At 44.5% G+C, this 22766-nt stretch overlaps 1 protein-coding gene across 3 annotated transcripts in view; it reads left to right on the top strand.

The window, feature by feature from the left end:
- Positions 1-22766, top strand: part of GRHL2 (grainyhead like transcription factor 2) — a 95425-nt gene that overhangs the window by 27621 nt on the left and 45038 nt on the right. For all 3 annotated transcript variants that reach the window (XM_077351773.1, XM_077351771.1, XM_077351772.1), the window contains exons 2-8: positions 3628-3817; positions 7683-7750; positions 8357-8753; positions 9544-9599; positions 15113-15266; positions 16632-16743; positions 19140-19234. In XM_077351773.1, the coding sequence (XP_077207888.1) occupies positions 3752-3817; positions 7683-7750; positions 8357-8753; positions 9544-9599; positions 15113-15266; positions 16632-16743; positions 19140-19234 (948 nt within the window). In that variant the 5' untranslated portion in view covers positions 3628-3751. The remainder of the gene's footprint in view (positions 1-3627; positions 3818-7682; positions 7751-8356; positions 8754-9543; positions 9600-15112; positions 15267-16631; positions 16744-19139; positions 19235-22766) is intronic.

Raw genomic sequence — 22766 nt, 5'->3', positions numbered from 1 at the left:
CTGGTTTCCTTTGCTGAACTCAGTAGTGAGCTGTGTTTGGCAGCAACTGGCAACTGGGGCTTTTCAGGCTGTTTTGGTGGAATGCTTAAATCATAGAATGAAATAATAAGAGTTGGAAGGGTATATAGAGGCCATCTAGTCCAACCCCCTGCTCAATGCAGGATCAGCCTAAATCTGTTCCGTGTGACCCGTATTTGAGTTAACTGATTTCCCCTAAAACATTCCCAGTGATTGGTTTCTATGATGAACAATGCTGGGGCTCTGCACATGCTCAGAGGATTCTCTCTTCATACATGCTGTTAGGCCAAGCTCCATTGCTGAAAATACTTTCAGAGCAACTTAAGGCCTATCTTTTATAGCACATAGCTCTTATTAAATTTGCAGACGATACTAAACTGGGAGGAGTAGCAAACACAACCGAAGACAGAATCAGAATACAGGATGATCTTGATAGGTTCGAGAAGTAGGCTAAACTGAATAAAATGAAGTTTAATAGGGACAAATGTAAAGTACTGCATTTAGGTAGGAAAAACCAAACACACCAATATAAAATGGGGGAGACTTGTCTTGGCAGTAGCATGTGCGTAAAGGATCTAGGAGTCTTAGTAGACCATACATTGAACATGAGTCAACAGTGTGACTTGGTAGCTAAAAAGGCAAATGGGATTTTGGGCTGTATCAAATGAAGTATTGTGTCCAGATCACAGGAGGTGATGATACCGCTTTACTCTGCTCTGGTTCGGCCTCACTGTGTTCAGTTTTGGGCACCCCAAATTAAGAGGGATGTTGACAAACTGGAGCATGTCCAGAGGAGGGCAACAAAGATGGTGATGGGTTTGGAGACCAAAACGTATGAAGAAAGGTTGGGGGAGCTTGGTCTGTTTAGCCTAGAGAGGAGATGACTGAGAGGGGATTTGATAACCATCTTCAAGTATTTAAAAGGATGCCATACTGAGGATGGAGCAGAGTTGTTCTCTCTTGCCCTGGAGGGATGGACCAGAACCAATGGGATGAAATTAATTCAAAAGAAATTCCATCTAAACATCCGGAAGAAGTTCCTGACAGTCAGAGCAGTTTCTCAGTGGAACAGGCTTCCTTGGGAGGTGGTGGCTTCTCCATCTTTGGAAATTTTTAAACAGAGGCTGGATAGCCATCTGACAGAGAGGCTGATTCTGTGAAGGCTTAAGGGGATAGCAGGTTACAGTGGATGAGCGATAGGGATGTGAGTGTCCTGCATAGTGCAGGATGTTGGACTAGATGGCCCATGAGGTCCCTTCCAACTCTATGATTCTATGATTCCCCTGGACAATATGGAACAGAATGCTTCTGTAGCCCTTATTTATAAAATCAGTGGGTGCTTCTGATACAACATTCACAATCTCTAGGTGTCTGTTATATTTGTGTGTGGCTATTTGTGTCTGATAGATTTGTGTATAGAGGCCTTGTTCAGGAAAGAGGAATTCTAGCAAAAACTACTCAGCCAGAGAGAAGTGGCTCTTCTAGGAAATTGAAGAACAGTCCAGCAGTTATAGCCTCTTGAGAGAAGCAAAAACATACAGTTCCCCAAACAGCATGTATTCATTGTCTGAGTTGATTACATAACCAAATGAATTTTGAGTTATTGGTCTTCATCAGGGATATGAGGTGCACAGTTCCTATGAATGGACACCATTATCTTTAGATATTGCCTCTGGAGTGTGTGTGGAGTGTTTTGTCTCATATATTAGGCCCCGAAGAAGTAGGAGGACCCTCCTTCATTGTTCTTTGTTTCCAGTTGCTTGTGAAACGCAAAAGGAAAAGCCCTTCCTTGTCAACTTCAAGGAGAGCCAGAAGTAGATAATTGGAAAGAAAAGTATACACGGCTGTTCCAAGAGTCCTTTGTATTTCTCGGAAATATAATCCTTAGTTATTAGTAAGTACAGTTGCAACAGGGACACACACCTCTGCAGATGGGAACGGATCCTCCTAGACAAATCCTGTTGCCAACAGGTTGCCAACTCCCAGATAAAGAAATTCCTGGAGATTGGGGAGGACAGAGTTTGCGGAGGGAACCTAGCAAAGACGTGATGCCCTCGGTTGCATCCTCCAAAGCAGGAACCAATATCTGTAGTCTGGAGGTCAGTTCTAATTTTTGGAGGGCCCCAGCAAATAAGGCAATCCTTATTTGCATAAAATCTGACAAATATTTAGCTGCCAAGAATTGGGAGATAGCTTCTTACCCGTTTCATGGTTGCTTGCTTTGCAAGACCCGTGGATGACTGTACTCATGATAACTTACAGGTATTAATAGTCAACAGGTGGACTTGTCTGTATGAATTCATTCCATTAGGGTGGCTTGTATTCAACAACTCGTCTCAGCTAAGTTTGCAGCCTTCCTCATACTGCATGTAAACCAAAGCTTTATGATTACGTCCCACTTCTTATGTGTCAGACTGGACTGTACTGTTATGAAAACTGTTATTAAATAAAACAAACTCTTGAATCGTACTGACCCTTTCTGAAATGATTCTTTGTTAATTGTTCTCTTCACATCTTGCATTCATGTAGCAGATACTGTTTTGTTGTCCCTTCAATGATGCAACATGACAGTGTTGTGTGTCAAAGAGATGGAGATTCTCTGTGGAAAATGAATCACTGTTTGCAAAAAAGAAATTTAGGGTATTAAAAAATGCTCTTTAGAGATTAAAATGAAGTCTGTACCTGTCTTCAAATGAGCCAGTGGAATGAGAGGTGAGTTTCTCTAGTGCAGGGGTAGTCAACCTGCGGTCCTCCAGATGTCCATGGACTACAATTCCCATGAGCCCCTGCCAGCAAACGCTGGTAGGGGCTCATGGGAATTGTAGTCCATGGACATCTGGAGGACCGCAGGCTGACTACCCCTGCTCTAGTGGATAGTTAAGCCTTTTTTTTGTAGACACTGAGAGCAGGCTGGATTTTATCGGATCTACAGCAGGACCTCAGAGTTAGGGCATCCTGATGCAAGGATTGTTTTCATGAACACATGAAACTACCTTATTGTGATCAGACCCTTGGTCCATCAGAGTCAGTATTGTCTGTTCAGACTGACAGCACCTCTCCAGTGTCTCAAGCAGAAGTCTTTAACATCATCTACTGCCAGTTCTTTTAACTGCAGATACTGGGGATTGAACCAGAGTGCAGAATTACGCAAAGAGGTGAAAATCGGAAGAGAGCAGTTGACCTCAAAAACTGCTCAGCTATGCTTTGCTAACCCAGCACAAGTGGCTTTGCATGGACAGGTAAATAAATCCCGTTAGCAGCAAATGGGTGTGTCTAAAATGATAGCAAAAAATCCATTAGCAACCAGCTGCTCAACAAAGGTTGCTTGAAAAGAAAGACTGTAGGGCTACCAGATCTGAGTTGGGAAATACCTGGAAATTTTGAAGGTGGAACCAGGGGAGGTTGGGGTATAGGGAAAGGAAGAACTTTAGCTGGGTATAATGGCATGGAGTCCTCCCTCCAAAACAACCATTTTCTTCAGGCAAGCCTGGAGATCAATAGTAATAGCTGGAGACCCCAGTAAGAATGTGATCTGTGGACTTGCAATGGAAGGCTTTTGGAAGATCCATTGCATTTGTTCATGTGCCCACATTTGTTTTAAATCTACAGTAAAAACCGGCTTGTGACCATAGTGCCGAGTGATGCTCCGTTCAATTCAAGAAGAGCCTACACAAGTGAAGATGAAGCTTGGAAATCTTACCTGGAGAATCCCCTAACAGCAGCCACCAAGGCGATGATGAGCATAAATGGCGACGAGGATAGTGCTGCTGCTCTTGGATTACTGTATGATTATTACAAGGTAGGGGCTTCCAATAATGTCCTTCTTCCCTGATGTTGCTGAGATGATGGTTCTTGCAACCAGCCATTGCCATCTCCCCAAACAAAGAGAATCTCATACTCTTCAACTACAGCCATGTAGCTGAGTCGCTGTCAAAGTCAGAACAATAGAAAGCACAGGTCAACGGTGTCTGTGCAGATAACTGAAATGTGGGGAAAGCAATGTGTGGGGCAGGGAACCTGGAATCAGCCCCGTCTCTCACCCTACTCTCTTCATGTGTTGACAAACTGTTCTTAGAACCCAAGTTTGCACAGTCTGTATCCTGGTTACATGTCATACATACAACAAGCTTGCATTATAGGGTACAGATTATGCATGCAGCAAGCTCATATGCAAGAACTCTTGACCTTGGCTCTAGCTTGTGGTTCAAGCCCTATGGCTTGGACACATGCCTTGTTGGGTTCTGGACTGACCCAAGGATACCATTTGATTTTTTTGTGTGTGGTTGTGTGGAGGTTTTTCTTGTTGTTGTAAGCTGCTTTGGTCTACTAAGGGAAAAGGCTATGAATAAATATACTGAAATATAGCTGAAATTGAACTTGTACATGAATAGCTTCTGTGAAGAAGAGCCTGTCAATTCATGGGATGGGACCAGGGGGCAAAAGCTAACTCCTCATATGCACTGATTTTCCCCACATCTGCACCATACGATGAGCATTCTTGCTCACATCCTTTACATGGCATGATTAACACCAGGGGGCTTATCCACATTCTCATTTTCCTCAATTGTTGTTTCTGTTCTGGGGAGGGGGGTGCTTGGGTTCCTGTTCCACATGTGTTATACTCCCTCTAGTGGTCAGTTTGATATTATCTCTCTTTACGTCTGACATACCTCCCTGCAGATATAAACTGTAGGTCTTTATGCGAGATGTAAAGTGATGTACTATCAAATCAACCCTAGCACACATAAAATTGAGAAAAAGATGAAGCAACAGGGACACACAAGCAGGAAAAATAGAAAAGGTGGGAAAGCCCTGCAGCTGTCCTACATGTTATGTATTGCACCGTACCTAGGACAGTTTCCCTCTGCAGCTGGAGAGATGAGCACACCAAGACTTCAGGTCATTCCCCAGTGAGGACCAGCCCTCATGTTTCCCTTTTGGGGAATGAACACAGTCATACTTTCTGCTACCTGATTCAAGATGGGAGCAGGCTTGGGGAATCTAGGGAGACCTGGAGCTCCACCAGAGGACTTGCTTCCTTCCAGTAGAGAGAATCAGGTATGGACCTTCCCAAGTACACTTTGTAAAAGGGGGAATTAAGCAGGGAGAAAGGGGGGGAGGAATAAATATTGCAGATATGGGCAGGCAGATGAGGCTTTCCCCGGCATTGCTTCCTGAATGTCACTATCTGGTCCCCTTTTAAAGCTGTTTATTCCTAGGGCAGCAAAGTTCACAATCAATCTCTGGGTAAAAATAGTATTTGTTTGTGCATCCTACTGCTCATCAACTTCATTGAATGCCCTCGAGTGGTAGTATTTTGGGAGAGGGAGAAAAATTTCCCTTTGTCATCTCTATTCCTCTCCTGCATCATTTTATAAACCTCTGTCATGTTCCCCCCTTAGACATCTGTTTTCCAAGCTGAAAAATCCCAGACTCTTCAGCCTTTCCTCATAGGACAGAGGCTCCAACCCCCAAATCATCTCATTCGTCCTTCTCTGCTCTTTTTCCAGCTCGGCAATGTTCTTTCTGTGATACGGGGGCCAGAACTGGGCACAGTATTCCAAGTGAGGCTGCTCCATAGTTCTATACTGGGCCATTACCATATTGGCCATTTTATTAGTCCCTTTCTTAATAGGCCCTAACAGAATTTGCCTTTTTCATCATTGCAGCACAATGGGTTGACTCTTTCATTGAGTCATCCACTATAGCCAGGAGTGGTTTCAGTGTTTATGGGACCCATGGCACCAGAGCTGGGTTAAGGATTTGCAGGGTCGTAGTAGAGTACCAGAGCCTCTTGTGATGCAGAGTGGTAAGGCAGCAGACATGCAGTCTGAAGTTCTGCCCTTGAGGCTGGGAGTTCAATCCCAGCAGCCGGCTCAAGGTTGACTCAGCCTTCCATCCTTCTGAGGTCGGTAAAATGAGTACCCAGCTTGCTGCTGGGGGGTAAACGGTAATGACTGGGGAAGGCACTGGCAACCCACCCCGTATTGAGTCTGCCATGAAAACGCTAGAGGGCGTCACCCCAAGGGTCAGACATGACCCGGTGCTTGCACAGGGGATACCTTTACTTTTTTAGTAGAGTACCATTTTCATGGGAGCAGCCAGACTGGGGGCAGAAGGACTCTCCACAGTGAAAAAGGGTGAGCGTCCTTAAAGAGAGAAAAGTGGGGAGGAGAGAGGCTATGGCCCTGATCCACGGGGAAGTGCGGGGCCCGTGGCTCGTACTACATGTGTTATGTGGATGAACTGGCCCTGACTACAGCCCCAAGATCTTTTCCTCTGGTGTCCATTCTGTCCTGTCATTGTCCAGGCCAGCAGATCCTTGACTCTTGTATGGAACTCACTCATCCCTGTTGTCTTAGCTCTACCCCAGGAGTGCACTGTCGCCTTCTCCCAGATGAGAGGCACTGCCTCCTGTTCTGCCATAGTTATTGTCAAAAGAATCCTTGCAGAGCAAGTGCCATCCCCTCCCCCCTCCTTTCTCTAAATGTCCCGTAATGTTGGAGTACAGGAAACGGCCAGATGTATAGAGAAGGAATAAAGTATTGCCCATTACGCCCATCTTATGTTAGTTTAGCATTCAAAGAAGTCATGATCGTACCCTGGGCTGTGGAGCAGTCACAACTTCTATTAGAGGTCATCCTTTATTCTTTTCATTGGGAAACATGCTGGGTTTCTGAGTGAGCCAGAGTGCATGGAAATCAGTGGTTTGTACAGCAAAGCTGAAAGATTAAAAAGATGCAGAAGATATATAATCCAGAAAACCCAGTTCCCCTGGAGTCAAAGACCCTCGATGAAGGGACTAGGTAGAGTGGACTCTCTTGGAAATGGACACTATTACAACTCTTTGCATCAGGTACGCTATTACTGTAACTGTGGGAGTTAGAGAGTAAGATGGGCAGGTCAGATCCTTCTGTATCCTTTCCGTCCGTGGTTCTGCAGCTATCTCTTTGATCTCAGGTTGCTTTTCTTAGGGACTTCCTTCCAGCCAACTCTTTCTCTCCCCAGCCATCAGGGAAGAGACTTTGAGGTTTTGATCCTCATGTTCGATAGTCAGAATACCCACCTTTCTTATCTCAGTATGGATTTCTTGAACAGCAAAGAGTATCCATTTAGTGCCTAAAGCAACAAGCTCTGCGTGGATTTTATTATCTTCTAACTAGTGCACAGCCAGCTCAAGGCAACAGGCTCTTCTAGGAACAGCAGTTTTCTGCTTGCAGATATAGGAATAGTGCATACAGCTATGCAGAGTGTTTTGCACACTGAAAATTGCTTTGGAGGTGATCCTTGTACTGTGAATGCAGCCAGGAAACAGAGCAAAGTGAGAAGAAAAAGGATTTTGTTCTCTTGCACTACCCCATTAATCATTGCTTTTGTCAAGAGAGAAGCAACATGGAGATACGTACGTATTCTATCTCTTTTGTATCTAGAATACTTTTCCTTCCAAGCAAAACTCTGACCAAACTTTTAACGAGACCTTGATTTAAGGTTTTGCAGGCAACCAAAAGCCATATAAAACTTGTTTTGAAAGGCGGCTCTGTTCCTTTGGCCTCCATTTCTTTTTTAAATCTAAATTCACCATCCCAAATCTCATTAAAATATTGATTTCTTTTTTAAAGACTGTACTCTCCTGAAGCTATACAATGTCTATGCTGTTGTTTCAGGTCCCAAGAGATAAGAGACTGTTGTCTGTTAACAAAGTGAGTGACAATCAAGAAGACCAAGATAAAAGGTACAATATTTTAAAACAGCATGGAGAAAATTTTACTGGATGTATATATGAAAGGAGGGGAATGGCTTGGGATTTTCTTTCCTGCCTCCAGGAAACAAAGCGAAAACCATGAGAGGAGATTGCTAAAGAAAGCCGCTGTGACATGCTGCTAAAAAGAAAGAGGGAGGGGCGAGAGAGAAGTAAAATCTGCAAAGCTTTAAGAAGCAGTCTCAAGACAGTGAGATTAAAATAATTGGCAGAAAGCACTGAACAGGGCAGTCATTTGTAGATGAAGCTCCCAGGAGAATTCTGGTAGCCTGTAACAAAAGCAGCTATTTATTCGTGCTCACTTTGATGGCAAAGACTGCGAGCGAGCGTAGTCCCTGGTTAGTGCCCCATATGTAGGTACAGAGTAAATCTTAAGTCTGCAGCCCTTTACTCACTTGCAAGTCTCATTGGAATCAATGGGGTATTTTGAATAAAGATGCTCAGCGTTGGGAGTTCGCTTTCACAACTCTGCAATCTGGGTGCAAATGGTTTCCACAAATAATTGCTAGGAGAATTAAAAAACAGAAACACAAACACAAAACCAGTTTCAATTCACAATGCTTTGCTTGCTCTTTTCAGAACCTGTCTTGTCACCAGTGAAGCCACGAGTAACTTGAACAGCAGTGGTGAAAACAGAGTGCAGGTGTTGAAAACCGTTCCTGTGAATCTCTCTTTGAATCAGGAGCAGCTGGAGACGTCCAAAAGGGAGCAGTTCAGCAACAGTGTGTCTGGAAGCCCAACCTCCATCTCCGTGACAGGAGTCATGGTGGTGAAAGCAGAAGAGTATACCCCTGTTTACATGACTCCGTCAGTGCATTACGCAAGAGGCGAAAATGAAGAGCATCGGGGGGTTATATTTGAACACGCACATTATGAAGTGCCCAGCATCACACCCCATACAACTTACATGAAGGACGACCAGCGCAGTACTCCTGATAGTACTTATAGTGATACCTTCAAAGACGGTGCTGCAGAGGTAGGTCTGTTAATGGGAATGCTAGGGATGTCGAAGTCGTGACTGTCTTCTTTCTCATGTTTTATACATTAATTCCCACACATTTTTTAATCCCTAAAATGATATCCCCAAGGAGTATAGGATGGAATATACGGATGAGAAAATGGTATTATTCCCTCACAATAATCCCATGAGGTAGATTATGAAAAAAGGGTCCTGATGCTTGTTTTATTGACCTGAAATAACCCAGGGGGCGCTATTTGCTCCACTGGATCAACCTGTGTTTACACCAGGTTTCCTCAGACCTGTTGTGAGGTAAATAGTATCCCTCAAGGCCATCTCAGGTCAGGAAAATGGTGTGACGGAGAACGTTTATGCAGCCTCTCCCCACACATCACCATCCCAATCCAAATTGGGCCCCAATGCCTTGGAATGGAACATGGAACTATTAGCACATAACCGACTGACCGTGCAAATCCTTTGCAAAGTTACTCCAGTTTAAGATTACTGAGCCATAGGCTGGAGTAAGTCTGCAGAAAACTGCACTGTCAAAGACCTTGTGGAAGGCCAAGAGACAACCTGAGTTCTGTGTGAAGTGTAGTTAGGCCGACAATGGCTTTTCTGTCAGTCAGCCTTTAAGGTGAAAAGCTAACAACAAAGGTTGAAGTTGTTAGCATTCAGGATACCTTTATTTACTTCTTTCTCACCTTTGTTTACTTTTAGAATGAATTTTCAGAGTCATGACATTAATAATTTGAATTCCCTTGCTGAACAATGATTTGTGAAACATATTTTCTGTTACGTTTTTCAGAAATTTCGCAGCGGTTCTGTGGGGCCTGAGGAATACATTTATGAACAAACAGCCAGGTTAGTAATGCTGTTGGGTGGAAAATGGAAACACAGCACTTCTGACAGGCATTAGGCTAAAATATGTGAGCTGATGGTGGAAAATGACATCAAGTCATAGCCAAATTATGGTTTTCTAGGCCATATTGTTTTCTAGTCAAGAGCCTAACAGAGATAGTTTGCTACTGCCTTCCTGTGCATGGTGACCTTGAATATCCTTGATGATATTCTTAGGGCCAACCCTGCTTAGCTTCTTAGATCTGATTACAGAAACACAATTTGCCACCATTTTGTTAGTACCATACCTAGTGGCAGACCTTCCAACGAGTCATCCTTTGACAACTCCAGTTGCAAAACAACAATTTCTGTTATCGGAGTACCTAGGAATCTTTCCTTATTTTTGATATATCTTGTCATTGGCAGGGTGACTATAATTCTGACCATGAGTTGGCCTTGCCATGTACCCATTCACAGATATATATAATATAATATTGCAAGATATTTAAAGTGATATTTAAAGTTTTAGATTTTATTATCATCCTAAATGCATATGAGTTCTTTGCTTTAAAAATATGGATGTTATGAAGAGCAGTAGAGTGATTTCTGATGATTTGGGGCGTAACTGTGGCCAGAGTAAAGGAATACAAATTAGAAGCCGCTCTGTATAATAATTATACCTCCGTTTCATTTCTGCTCCAGGGTACAATTTGATTGCTTGGGAAAAAAATTTCCCCTGTGGTCTGGGAAGGAGATTGAAAAATTGGTTAGTGTATTATCATGGAGTTTTGCAATAGTCTCTATTCATAAACAGAACACTGCCTTGCTATTGATTGACCAACATAAAGGAAATAATTCTTCAGCCTGATTTTATTTTGCAGGAAAACAAGTGATAGACTTTTAAACAATTGTTAAAAGTAGAATTCCAGAAATAATTGCTCCAAACTTTCTGGTTTTGTCTTGTTTTGTTTCCTTAAATATTTATGTCAGCTGCTTTTATTTTGCAAGAGGAAGGTTGGCAGAATGAAGCACAGCAAGATGAATGCTTCAGTTTTATTATTGGTTATTCAGATGTATTATTATAATCACAGCTGATTGGTGTGTTAATATAGCATTATTTGTACTGTACCTGTGCTGGCATCAGATTCTGATCACCACTACAGGCATAGATAGCTGGAAAGCTCACTTGCAACCTGTACCTTGCTCCATTCTGCTTAAATACTCAGAGCCTCTTAAAGGTAGCAACATCCACTTTACCTTGAATTGTTCCCTGCAAAGTACTCATTTAGGATGCACAGAACCTAACTTGTTTCAACATCTAGATACAGATTCAAAGGCTGCTTTTCATTCCCAAGAGAGTCAGAGTGGGATGTGCACTGGATCTGCATTAGGGCTGCTGGCTCAGGGCTGGGAAATAACCTGGGGACTTTGGGAGTGAAGCTGGGAGTGAGGAGGATTTGGGATGGGGCAGGGACTCAATGGAATATAATGCTATGGAGTCCGCCCTCTGAAGCAGCCATTTTATCCAGAGGAACTGACCTCTGATGCCTGGCGATGAGCTGTAAAAACAGGAGATCCTCAGGTCCCACCTGGGGACTTGCATTGGGAGCCATACTGCCTACAAACAGAGCCAGCTCCTTCATCCCCTATAGCTGTTAAGGTGTTCTGTATTTATTCACTGGAAAACTGCACTCTCTGCATAAGCACCTAGGTACTCTGCGGTTGATGGGTTCATAAGGCTTCAAGAGGATGCTGAAGTTTTAATCTGTGCAAAATGTGGCTGTGTACCTTATTATTACTGAGAGATATGAGCCTATTCATGAGGTACTATATCATCTACAGTAGCGGCAAACATGCTTTTGGATCTTTTAATCTTTAAAGCCCTTCATGGCTTGGGATACACCTTAGAACAGGGATTCCCAACCAGGGGTCTATGGACCCCTGGGTGTCTGTAGGACCTCTGGGGGGGGGGTCCGTGGCCTTTCCCCTCCTACCACAAGCTAAGGACCTGGCTGCCTCCACCCAGAGGACTCAGTGGGTAGGCCGTGGGTATAAAAATCAACAGGGGCGGGGGTCAGTTGTGGCATGGTATGGGGGTCCAGGCTGTCTTCTCAGCTCCTGCCCTTCTTTCCAGCCTACATCAGGCAGAACTGCCGTAGTAGTAGGTGGAAGCAGTGAAAGGAGGACTAAGGGTGCGGGTGGTGATGTTACTTCTGGTGAGCTGCTGCGTTACCTGTGCTCTGTGAATCAAGCATCGCTTCACACTTTGTCAGAACTGGCTGAGACTGAGATTGAGTGGGCTTGTGGGTTTGTTGTGGAAATCTTAATGAAAATGTCGACCCAGTGGGCGGCAGCACAGAAAAAGGCCAACTGCTTGTTAGGAGTCATTAAGAAAGGGACTGAAAATAAAACATCCAGTATTGCAATGCCTTGCAATAAAGCCCTAGTGCGGCTTCATTTGGAATCCTGTGTGCAGTTCTTGTTGCTCTCTTGTTGGTTGAGACCAGGGTGAGTGAGATCTTGGGACCCTTCCTGAGCTAGCTGGGTTTGTGGCGATTTTTAATGAAATCTGCCAAGCTGAGGGTGGGAGTTTTGTCGCCATCTGGGTTGGGTTGTAATGAGGGGGTTTATGGTTCTTGTATGGGGTTTTATGATGAGGGCTATTGTCACCTGCCACGAGCCATTGTGTGAGAGTGGCAGGCTATAAATTGAACAATAAATAAAATTAGGCACAGTGTGAAGAAAGGGGATAGGAACAGCTTCTTCTCCCTCTCCCATAATATTCATGGGCAGCTGATGAATTTGTTAGGAGGTAGGTTCAGAAAAGGCAGAAGAAAATACTTCCTGATTTCATGTGCAATCTAATTGTGGAATTCACTGCCAGTAGATCATAGATAAAAGATTGACAGAGGAGAAGTTCTTCAAAGGCTACTAGCCATGATGACCAAGTGATAAAACTCTGAACACCAGTGCATATCAAGGGATGGCCTTGGCACCTGTGTCCCATTTGCTCCTCATGGCAACTTGTTGGCCAAGCTTGATGGAGCATTGGCCCTTCTGACATTCCTAACTGGCAGGGGATGATGGGGTGTGGGAGACAATGAAATTGTGTTGTCTCTTCTGGTGAACACCTAGGAAAGATAACATTGCATCAGGGTATTGCTCTAGGATTTACATTTCTGTCTAGGTGACTAATGTGTTGACATCACTTCCTGGTTTACACCCGAAGTGTTGTCATGATATTGATGCAACTTAGGTTTTGTCCCAGAATTGCTCCTGGTTGTCCACTGAATATCAACAGAGCCCAGGGAAAGAGGCCACTCTTCTCATTGCCCTACCTGATACTATGTCTTACCACATGATAGCATCTTTAGTGCTCCCTTTCTGTGGCAGCATCAAAATCATATGCCTAGTGTTCAAACATATCCTGTCAGTACAACAGTAAATTATGTAGAAGGGAGTAGCTGGATGCGTTCTCCAGCTGCTAACAGCTGGAGTTGGTTGTTACTCTCTGCCAGTAGCAGCCACTTGCCAGTTGGCGATCTACTGACACAGAAGCAGGCTTTCCAGGAAACGCCAAAATATAAAAGACTGATAGCTAGAACAGAATTGTCTGAATTCTCCATTCATCGCATTCCTGCAGCCCAGTTCTGAGACATGCTGTGCTAACACATCAGACCCTAGAATGGGGTATGCCAACAACTAAGCGGGTGATACAGTATCAAAACGCTCATGCTGCTTTGGTGCTCCACATGTGTCATAATGGCATAATGAGTACATGCACTTGTGCCGAAGACTGCTGATAAAAAATAAATACTGATTCCTTTAGAGCCTGTTCTTTATGGGACTATATTTTAAACAGAGGACAAGTCCCTTTATCTATATTGAGGGCCTGCTGAGCATTTCCAAGCTGTCTGTTAGCCAGTGTGTTGTGCACGTTGGCTGACGCATTGGATTTGGCGATGGGTTCAAATCCCATCTCAGTTCTAATATGCAACGGGGGTGGCTGTAAAGCTTATCACTGTAAGAAATGATAAACATGGGCACCTTCCCATGGGGGGAAGTGCTGTCGAGTCACAGCTGACTTGTGGGGTTTCCGAGGCAAGAGACATTCGGAGGTGTTTGGCTATTGCTGCCTCTGTGTTATGACTCCAGTGTTGCTTGGTGGTCTCCCATCCAAATATTGTCAGGGCCAACCCTGCTTCGCTTCTAGATCTGATGAGACTGGACTAGCCTGGGCCCCCTGCATCCGGGCATTCAGACTTCCCAACAAACCTCTGTCTGTGGGCGGGATCAAACAGAGCTTGTGCTGCCATTCTCCTTTCTCCTGTGAACCTGATTGGAAGCCTGGTTTAGGAAGGCTTCCATCAAATCTGTGTTAGACTGGAGTATGAGTCAATTTTTTCAAAGCCAGGAAGGTTTACGATTGTGCATGGAGGAAGGACGGGGAGGAGCCAGGGAGAGCAGGACAATGAGCTGTCTTCATGTCCCTCACGACCTTGTCAGGAGGTCTGAATCTAAGCCATGTGTTCCTGTTAGCACAGGCTCTCTCAGCCAGGGTTTCATGAAACCCTGGGGTTTCTTGACGGCCCTGGAAGGGTTTCCTGAATGGGTGGGAGTTAATTTTTATATATAAATATATTTTAAATTCATTAAACATTTACCGAGTGACATGACCATGTATGGTTGACCCCTCCCCTCAATGGCCAATGATGGGCCTGGAGAGGGTGAGAACAGGAGGGGCTCCAAGTGGGCATGTACACCACTATGCTTCTCAACCATATTTTGCACAATCACACTACTTCTGGGGTTTCTCAAAGCCTGAAGAATGTTTCAGGGATTGCTCAATGGTAAAAAGGTTGGGAAAGGCTGTGTCAGCAAGATGCTGTATATTCATAGTTTTGGTTTTGAGGCAAGGGTTGGGCAGAATCCTTGTATTGGTCCAAGGAACTCTAGGGAAAGGTTTGCCAGTATGGGATTGGGGGACAATGATGCCGTTTTGCATCATGTCTGGCCTTTGGAGAAAGGGTGTGGCATGTTTGCTTTGCTATCAGTAAACTCTCTGAGGAGACTCATTGTGAGAAAGTCTTGAAAGTCTGTATATTCAAGCTCAGTTGTAAATGTGGTGGTGTTTACTTAGAGGTTTTATTTATTTTTGTGGCATTGAGCTGGGAGCTCTGAGTGGTGCTTTTTAATCACAAAACCTGCAGTGGGGATAAGTCAGCTTGAGAGAACTACAGTGCAGGCCTTAGAGGTTTTTCCTGGGAGTAAGCCTCATTGAATACACCTGGTTAGGATTGGGAGTAGACCTGCATAGGACTGCTGTCTTACCAACTACCCACAGAGCTTCACAGCTTCATCTGCAAGCTCCACACCCTAACCACTGCACCTGCCTGTCCTTCTCACTGCGTCCCAGTCACATGGTTTTATGCAGAACAAATACAGCAAGTTGCACTTGTAAACTGGATCTCTGCGTGCGGAGGCTTCGTTTGGTGCCAATGCAATGATTTGTCCTTTTGCCCTTTCTTTCTCCACAGCACATTTCGCTATACTTTGGAAGCGACGAAATCTTTGCGTCAAAAGCAAGGAGAGGGACCAATGACCTATTTAAACAAGGGGCAATTTTATGCCATCACATTGAGTGAGACTGGGGACAACAAGTGCTTCAGACACCCAATCAGCAAAGTCAGGGTATGGTTGGACTTCCTGAGGATCTTGATTTGCCCGTGGCGGGTTGGTTTTTGCTTGCTGCACACTTCTTTGGCACAACGTTTGGCACAATGACTCTTGTTCTAATGCACACTCGAGCTCTGTACTTACTCACACTTCTTAAGGAAGAGTTATGGCAATGGCTGTTGTTTAGAGCAGGGGCAGTCAACCTGTGGTTCTCCAGATTTTCATGGACTACAATTCCCATGAGCCCCTGCCAGCGTTTTGGGAACTGTAGTCCATGAATATCTGGAGGACCACAGGTTGACTACCCCTGGTTTAGAGGAAGAATTTGTGTGCCAGATCTATAGCTGCAGTATGACTTTGGTCTCTGGCAGAAATCACAATAGGGCTCTGGGGAGTTACTGTTCCTCCATGCTGTAGCAACGGCAGTAAGTTTTGTATATATAAAGCCCCAGGCCCAGTGTCTATGTAAAAGAAGAAGAGCTGTTTTTTCTACCCGCCTTTTTCTACCTGAAGGAGTCTTAAAGCAGCTTAAAGCATCGCCTTCCCTTCCTCCCCCCACAACAGGCACCCTGTGAGGTAGGTGGGGCTGAGAGATCTCTGAGAGAACTGTGACTGGCCCAAGGTCACCCAGCTGGCTGCATGATTTTGAGTGGGGAATCGAACTCCATTCACCAGATTAGAGGCTGCCACGCTTAATCCCGACACCCAGCTGGCTCTCAGCTTTGCTGCTTTGGAAAACTTTGGAGAAAGGAGTTGAAAGGTTAGGGTTAAATAATAGTAGCAATGCTTCCCACTTTTATAACGCTTCCTACTATTAATACTGTGGCTTCAAGAGGCAGGATCAGTGCTTAGGATGCACTTAGGATCTCTGCCTAGTTCCTGTCGGTGCCTCTAGATACTGTGGTGTCTTAGAGCCTTTAGCTTTTCACAAGTTGCAAGGAAGACTTTGGATTTCCTCGAAAGACACCATAGATGCTGGTGCGTTGCCTGAGTTGACAATGTCACGTCTGCCTCAAAAAGATTGTGTTAATCTTCTGAGTCCCCACCTGCAATGCTGCCCTCTTGGGCTTCCCAGCCAGAACAAAATGCACTGCAGTGTGATTCTGTAGTCAACCTTGAAGTGAGCAAAGATTACTTTTCTCAGCAGTTAGGCTTTGTCAGTCCCATTTGCCCACCTAATGGTTGTTGTGCGGTCCAAGTAGCTCTTAGCTAGAATCCTGAGCGGCAGGAGATGTTCTGCCCTGTCCCTTTAAGAGATAGGATGCTAATGTAATAGCTTTTCCCCTTGTTCCCTCAATGTGATTAGAAGATAAGCCCAATTTTCTGGCTAACAGCCCCTTGCCTTTTCTTTCCCAACTCCTTTGTCTGTGGTCCTTCCAGAGCGTGATCATGGTTGTCTTCAGTGAAGATAAAAACCGGGATGAGCAGCTGAAGCACTGGAAGTACTGGCACTCCCGACAACACACAGCCAAGCAGAGGGTTCTTGACATTGGTGAGTATGTCAAAGAGTTCATGATTGCTGGTGCTTTATCATCATCATCATCACCGTCATCATCATCATCATCATCACCATCACCATTATATTTATCACCTTCCACTCCCAGCAAGCTGGCCCATGGCAGGTTACAACAGAGCAATACCATAACAATCCCCAATTAAAACCCCATTAAAATCCCTATCATAAAGATTAAAAAAACCCAGAGATGGTGGTAAATACTAGCCTTCCCAACAAGGAAGGGCTACTGGCCAGGGCAACACAAGGTACAACAACTCCATGCTGGAACCTCAGATCTCCTGCTTATATGACACATGCCATACAATAAATAAATAACAGCAAGGGTACATAACCAATTAAACATTTTTTTGTTTGAGTTAAGATTAAAAATTGAACCAAATTATAGCACACATACCCACACCTATTTACAAGTCCATCTTCTTCTTATTTTCCTACACTGAACATATAAGCATGTATCTATAAATAGTTGCAAATTCTGCAAATGAGTGATAAGCTTTGCAGTATTCTGTATGTCCAAAAATGCCATGCTAAGCAGAGTTACATCCTTTAAGCTCATTGACTTCAGTGGATTTAGAAGGAGGGAACTCCACTTAGGATGGCAGCGCAACTGGGCTACAAAACCAGGTCCATAATCCAGAGGCGCAGGATGCATCAACCTGACTGTTAGTCTGGCCAGGCAGTGCCTGCATGGAAGATTCCTTGGGAGCCCCATGTATGATTCTATCAGCCCCAAGATAGGAGATGGAGGGTGGGCTATAAGTGAAATCAGTAACAAAACAAATTGAGCGTCTGTGAATAATAATGCCCTGAGTCACTCGAGACAGGGCGGAGTATAAATTAAAAAAAAAAAAGAAATTTAAGAAAGAAATATTATTGTAGTGTCATTTCTTGTTGAGTGAGTTCTGAACTGTTGAACATAAGGAATCTTTCTTACCAATTCACGGTTCCCTCGATCCTTCAGAGGAAGCCGCTGTGATCAAACTAGTGCAAAATCAGTATGAATGAGTAGCATGATGGTGTCCTCATTTGGTAAAATGCATTTTCATTTCTCTGAGTCATCCTTTTCCCATGGCACATGTACATTGTCATATGCATGGGGGTGAGGAGTGGGTGTCATGCTTTATCATCCTCAGCTAGTCTTGCTTCACGCTCCTGTAGTCGCCTCTAGCCAGATCTCCTGTGAAAAGCCATTTTCTCCTGCCTGAAAATGCTTCCCACCTCTATGCCCCGCAGTGTTTCAGACATTCCAGGCGCATGGTTTCACTTGTTCAGGCAGCATCCCGGCCCCTTGAAACAGACGAGTGGATGAAGGTTTTCTGTATGTCAGTCAGATTCTGTCAGGCAGATACGACTGAAATTATTAATCATCTCTTGATTACAGCTCATGTGTTGGGCTTGAAAGAAGAAATGAAAAGAGGCAGGTAGCCAGAGAATGGGAGGGGCATTTTTCCGTGTGTCAGTACAGAAGAAACACCATCCTGCTCTCACGCATGAGTTGTCTTGCTCTGTTGATGAACACAATGGCGTAATTCTAATTGTTATGCATGTGATTTAATGTCCTGCTGGCTAATAGGCTAATTACAAGTGGGGGGGGGATCCATTTGATTGATCAGTTCATAGATCAAATGAATAAATAAAATAATAATAATAAATATTTTTAAAATGTGGAAATGTGTAGTGGTTAGGAGTGCAGACTTCTAATCTGTTGAGCTGGGTTTGATTCTGCACTCCCCCACATGCAACCAGCTGGGTGACCTTGGGCTCGCCACAGCCCTGATAAAACTGTTCTGACCCTGCAGGAATAACAGGGCTCTCTCAGCCTCACCTCCCTCACAGTGTGTCTGTTGTGGGGAGAGGAAAGGAAAGGCGAATGTAAGCCACTTTGAGACTCCTTTGGGTAGAGAAAAGTGGCATATAAGAACGAACTCTTCTTTGTCTTCTTTTTTAAAATGTGCTGACCAGTTAATTAGGTTTCCCTCCTTAGTAAATCAAATTCCCGTTGGCTGCAGAGAAAAGGACGTGCAGTAATGGGTTTAAACTACAAGTACAACGATATAGGCTAGATATCAAGAAAAAATTTTCACAGTCAGAGTAGTTCAGCAGTGGAATAGGCTGCCTAAGGAGGTGGTGAGCTCCCCCTCACTGGCAGTCTTCAAGCAAAGGTTGGATACACACTTTTCTTGGATGCTTTAGGATGCTTAGGGCTGATCCTGCGTAGAGCAGGGGGTTGCACTAGATGGCCTGTATGGCCCCTTCCAGCTCTATGATTCTAAATAGTGTGCCCCCCTCCGATTAATGTAACCAGCGGGTCAACTATGTGCCACGGCCTTATTTTGAACAAATGGTCTTTTTTGCCTCTGTGTTTCTTGCAGCTGATTACAAAGAGAGCTTTAACACAATTGGAAACATTGAAGAAATTGCCTATAACGCGGTGTCCTTTACCTGGGATGTCAATGAAGAAGCAAAGGTAAAGTCTGGGCTTGCAATGTAAACACATACTTGGGCTGCAGTACTGAGAGCTGGTTTGGAAAAGTGGCTGAACTGTTAATGCTATTTATATTCCAAAAGAAATTCAGAGCTAGGAAGGATTTAAGCCAAAAGTCTTGATTCAAAGCTGAGAAGCACATGACTGAGAAATTTCACTGAAATCCAAGTGACTAAAGCATGAGAGTCTCTGCTTCCAACTATTACCTTTTCTTTCCTACAGATCATTTCTTTGCTCAGTATGGACACAAATAACTCTATAAAAGGTAAAGGTAAAGGTATCCCCTGTGCAAGCACCGAGTCATGTCTGACCCTTGGGGTGACGCCCTCTAGCGTTTTCATGGCAGACTCAATACGGGATGGTTTGCCAGTGCCTTCCCCAGTCATTACCGTTTACCCCCCAGCAGCAAGCTGGGTACTCATTTTACCGACCTCGGAAGGATGGAAGGCTGAGTCAACCTTGAGCCGGCTGCTGGGATTGAACTCCCAGCCTTATGGGCAAAGCTTTCAGATGGCTGCCTTACCACTCTGCGCCACAAGAGGCTCTAAATAACTCTATACCGTTCAATAAATAAATCCTGAGGACATCTTTGGGGGGAAGGGGCTTGTCCGGGGTTCTGTGAAGTTTTTAATTGTGAGTTATGCCTTGAGCTGCAAGGAACAGCAGGATATAAATATTTAATAATAAATAAATAAATAAATACATACATACATACATACATACATACATACATAAAAGCCTCTTGTGGCGCAGAGTGGTAAGGCAGCCGTCTGAAAGCTTTGCCCATGAGGCTGGGAGTTCAATCCCAGCAGCCGGCTCAAGGTTGACTCAGCCTTCCATCTTTCCGAGGTCGGTAAAATGAGTACCCAGCTTGCTGGGGGGTAAACGGTAATGACTGGGAAAGGCACTGGCAATCCACCCTGTATTGAGTCTGCCATGAAAACGCTGGAGGGCGTCACCCCAAGGGTCAGACATGACTCAGTGCTTGCACAGGGGATACCTTTACCTTACACATACATACATACATACATACATACATACATACATACATACATACATACATACATACATACATACATACATACATACATACATGTGTGCCAGGCATTAGTTGATATACCCTTGGTAAAGGAAAACACTTGTGTTGCTTTTGAGTTATATACATAAGAAGATCTGCTGGATCTGAGCAGTGACCCATCTATTCCAGCATCCTGCCTCACTCAGTGTCCAACCAGATCCTCTGGATTGCCAGCAACAGGGCATAGAGCCCGAGGTCTTCCTCTAATGTTGCCTCCTGGCTCTGGCACCTGTGGAGTGCGGCAGCATCTGCAGGTCCAAGTGGTGGACCCACCTCCCCGTGGTTCTTTCAGCACTTGGAAAGGCAAGGGGGGGGATGGGGACAAGAGCACCCCCTGCCTGCCGCACTGAGACCTTGCAACATTTTAAATAGTTTGTAAGTGGCAGCAGTGTTAATGGGTTGGGCCTGTCTAGTTTGCCGATGGTATAATCTTTATGACCGTTTATGCACTGGAGGTTTCATGCCAGGCTGCAGGCTGGAGTTTTAGTCGTGGCAGGTTGTCCCACCTCTTCCTGCACCCACATGGGGGAGCATTTGTCCTGGTGCACGTCATCCGCTCCTGATTTGTGCTCCTTCACAGAAGCTGGGGCAGTGAAGTTTCCAGTGCATAAATGGTCAAAGTAGGGAATAATAGCAACATTTGAGACTGTTCATGGACTACAATTCCCCCCCACCCTCTCTCTATCCACATGGAATGGTTGAGGATATTCTGTTTCACTGTATCTGACAAAGTGCGCATGCACATGAAAGCATATACCTTGAATAAAACGTCACTGGTCTTAAAGATGCCCTTGGACTCAACCTTTGTTCAGGTGACCTTGAGTCAGTCATTTTCTCTCAGCATGACCTACACTAGAAGGCTGTTGTAAGAATAAAATGGGGGAAAGGAGCATCTATAGCACCAGAAGCTTCTTGGAGGAAGTGGAGGATAAAAATGTACCAGGCTGATAGGTCTGTGCTTGCTGCTCTGCTTTGTGCTGGAAAGTGCCGACGTGTCACAGTTGATTACGGCAATCGTATAGGTCAGCGGTAGTCAAAGTGCGGCCTTCCAGATGTCCATGAACTACAATTCCCATGAGCCCCTGCCAGCATTTGCAAATGCTGGCAGGGGCACATGGGAATTGTAGTCCATGGACATCTGGAGGACCGCACTTTGACTACCCCTGGTATAAGGATTTCAGGGCAAGAGATGGTCAGAGGTGGTGTGCTGTGGCTTGCCTCTACAGGACTGTGTGGTCTCCCATCCAAATACTCATCAGGGCCAACCCCGCTTGTGTTACAAGACCTGATGAGAGCATGCAGGCCCGGACATAGCAACTAATCTACTCCAGGAGTTGGGAATGGGTGGGGCAGGGCATCATCAGTGAAAATTGTGGTTTGGCTGTTCTTTCCCATTGCATCCAGCACTGAGTAAGTGGCGTGAGATTCACAGTGGTGTAAATCCTTAATTAATGTTTGTAAAGATCTTCGCATTGCTTTGGCTCCTTTTATCCGAGGATCTCAAATGGTTTGCCGTAATTATTATGACAAATATGAACCTTGTCTGGATCCTCATAATGAAGGGTGACTTGGGGCTGCAGCCTGCTGTTGTGTTTCTACAGAGCAGGTTGGAGCCAGAGGAGAAAACCACCCTCTGTGTAATGAAATGAACCTTTAAGAGGGGTCATGGTGCTAAATTTGACACGTGTATTTTTTACATGGGATTTCCTGGCTCAAGAAGACGGTCCATTATGATACCAGGGGGGAGAAGGACTACTTGAGTGCTGCAAGGAAGGAAGTCCATTTGCTGGAGAGTTTAAAAAGGTTTTCATCAATAGCTGGAGTGATTTGGGACTCTTAATGTTTGCTGATGAAAGACCACATCCGGGTGGGGCTTAGTGAGACAAATCCCCTCATTGTGCAGCTGTTGACCTGAGGAAGAATTTCATTCAAAGATGTTATGTAGGGAAGAGTTACCAGTGCAGTGCGTCCATGGCACCCAAGCCTTTATGTCTGTTTTTAACAAAACCGTCTGTGTGAATATGTAGGCCCCTGTTTAGGCCCCTGTTTATCACCCCATCAGTTATGGTATGCCATAGAGCAGGTCTCTCAAACTTGGTTTTTTTGATGGCCCTAGGAGGGTTTCCAAAATGGGTGGGAATTAATTAATTTTTAATATATTTTTTAAATTTGTTAAACATTTAACATGTGTTTCTTCAAAGCCTGAAGAATGTTTCAGGGGTTTCTCAATGGGGGGAAAAGTTGAGAAAGGCTTCCATAGACCATTATCTACATAAGTCATCCTCAGCCTTTTTGGGGCCAACCTTTTAGGAGCTCTTCTTTGGTTCCAGGGGCCCCTGTCAAACACAACACGAACAGATAGACAGAAAATAGTTTATTATTGAACACAAAGAAACCTTGAACATTCCAACCTACTGGAAAAACTTTTTAAAAGAC

Source organism: Paroedura picta, chromosome 9, assembly GCF_049243985.1.
Source record: "Paroedura picta isolate Pp20150507F chromosome 9, Ppicta_v3.0, whole genome shotgun sequence".
NCBI classification, from domain to species: Eukaryota; Metazoa; Chordata; class Lepidosauria; order Squamata; family Gekkonidae; genus Paroedura; species Paroedura picta.
The sequence above is the reverse complement of the archived record's forward strand: the minus strand, read 5'-3'. Positions and strand labels throughout refer to the sequence as shown.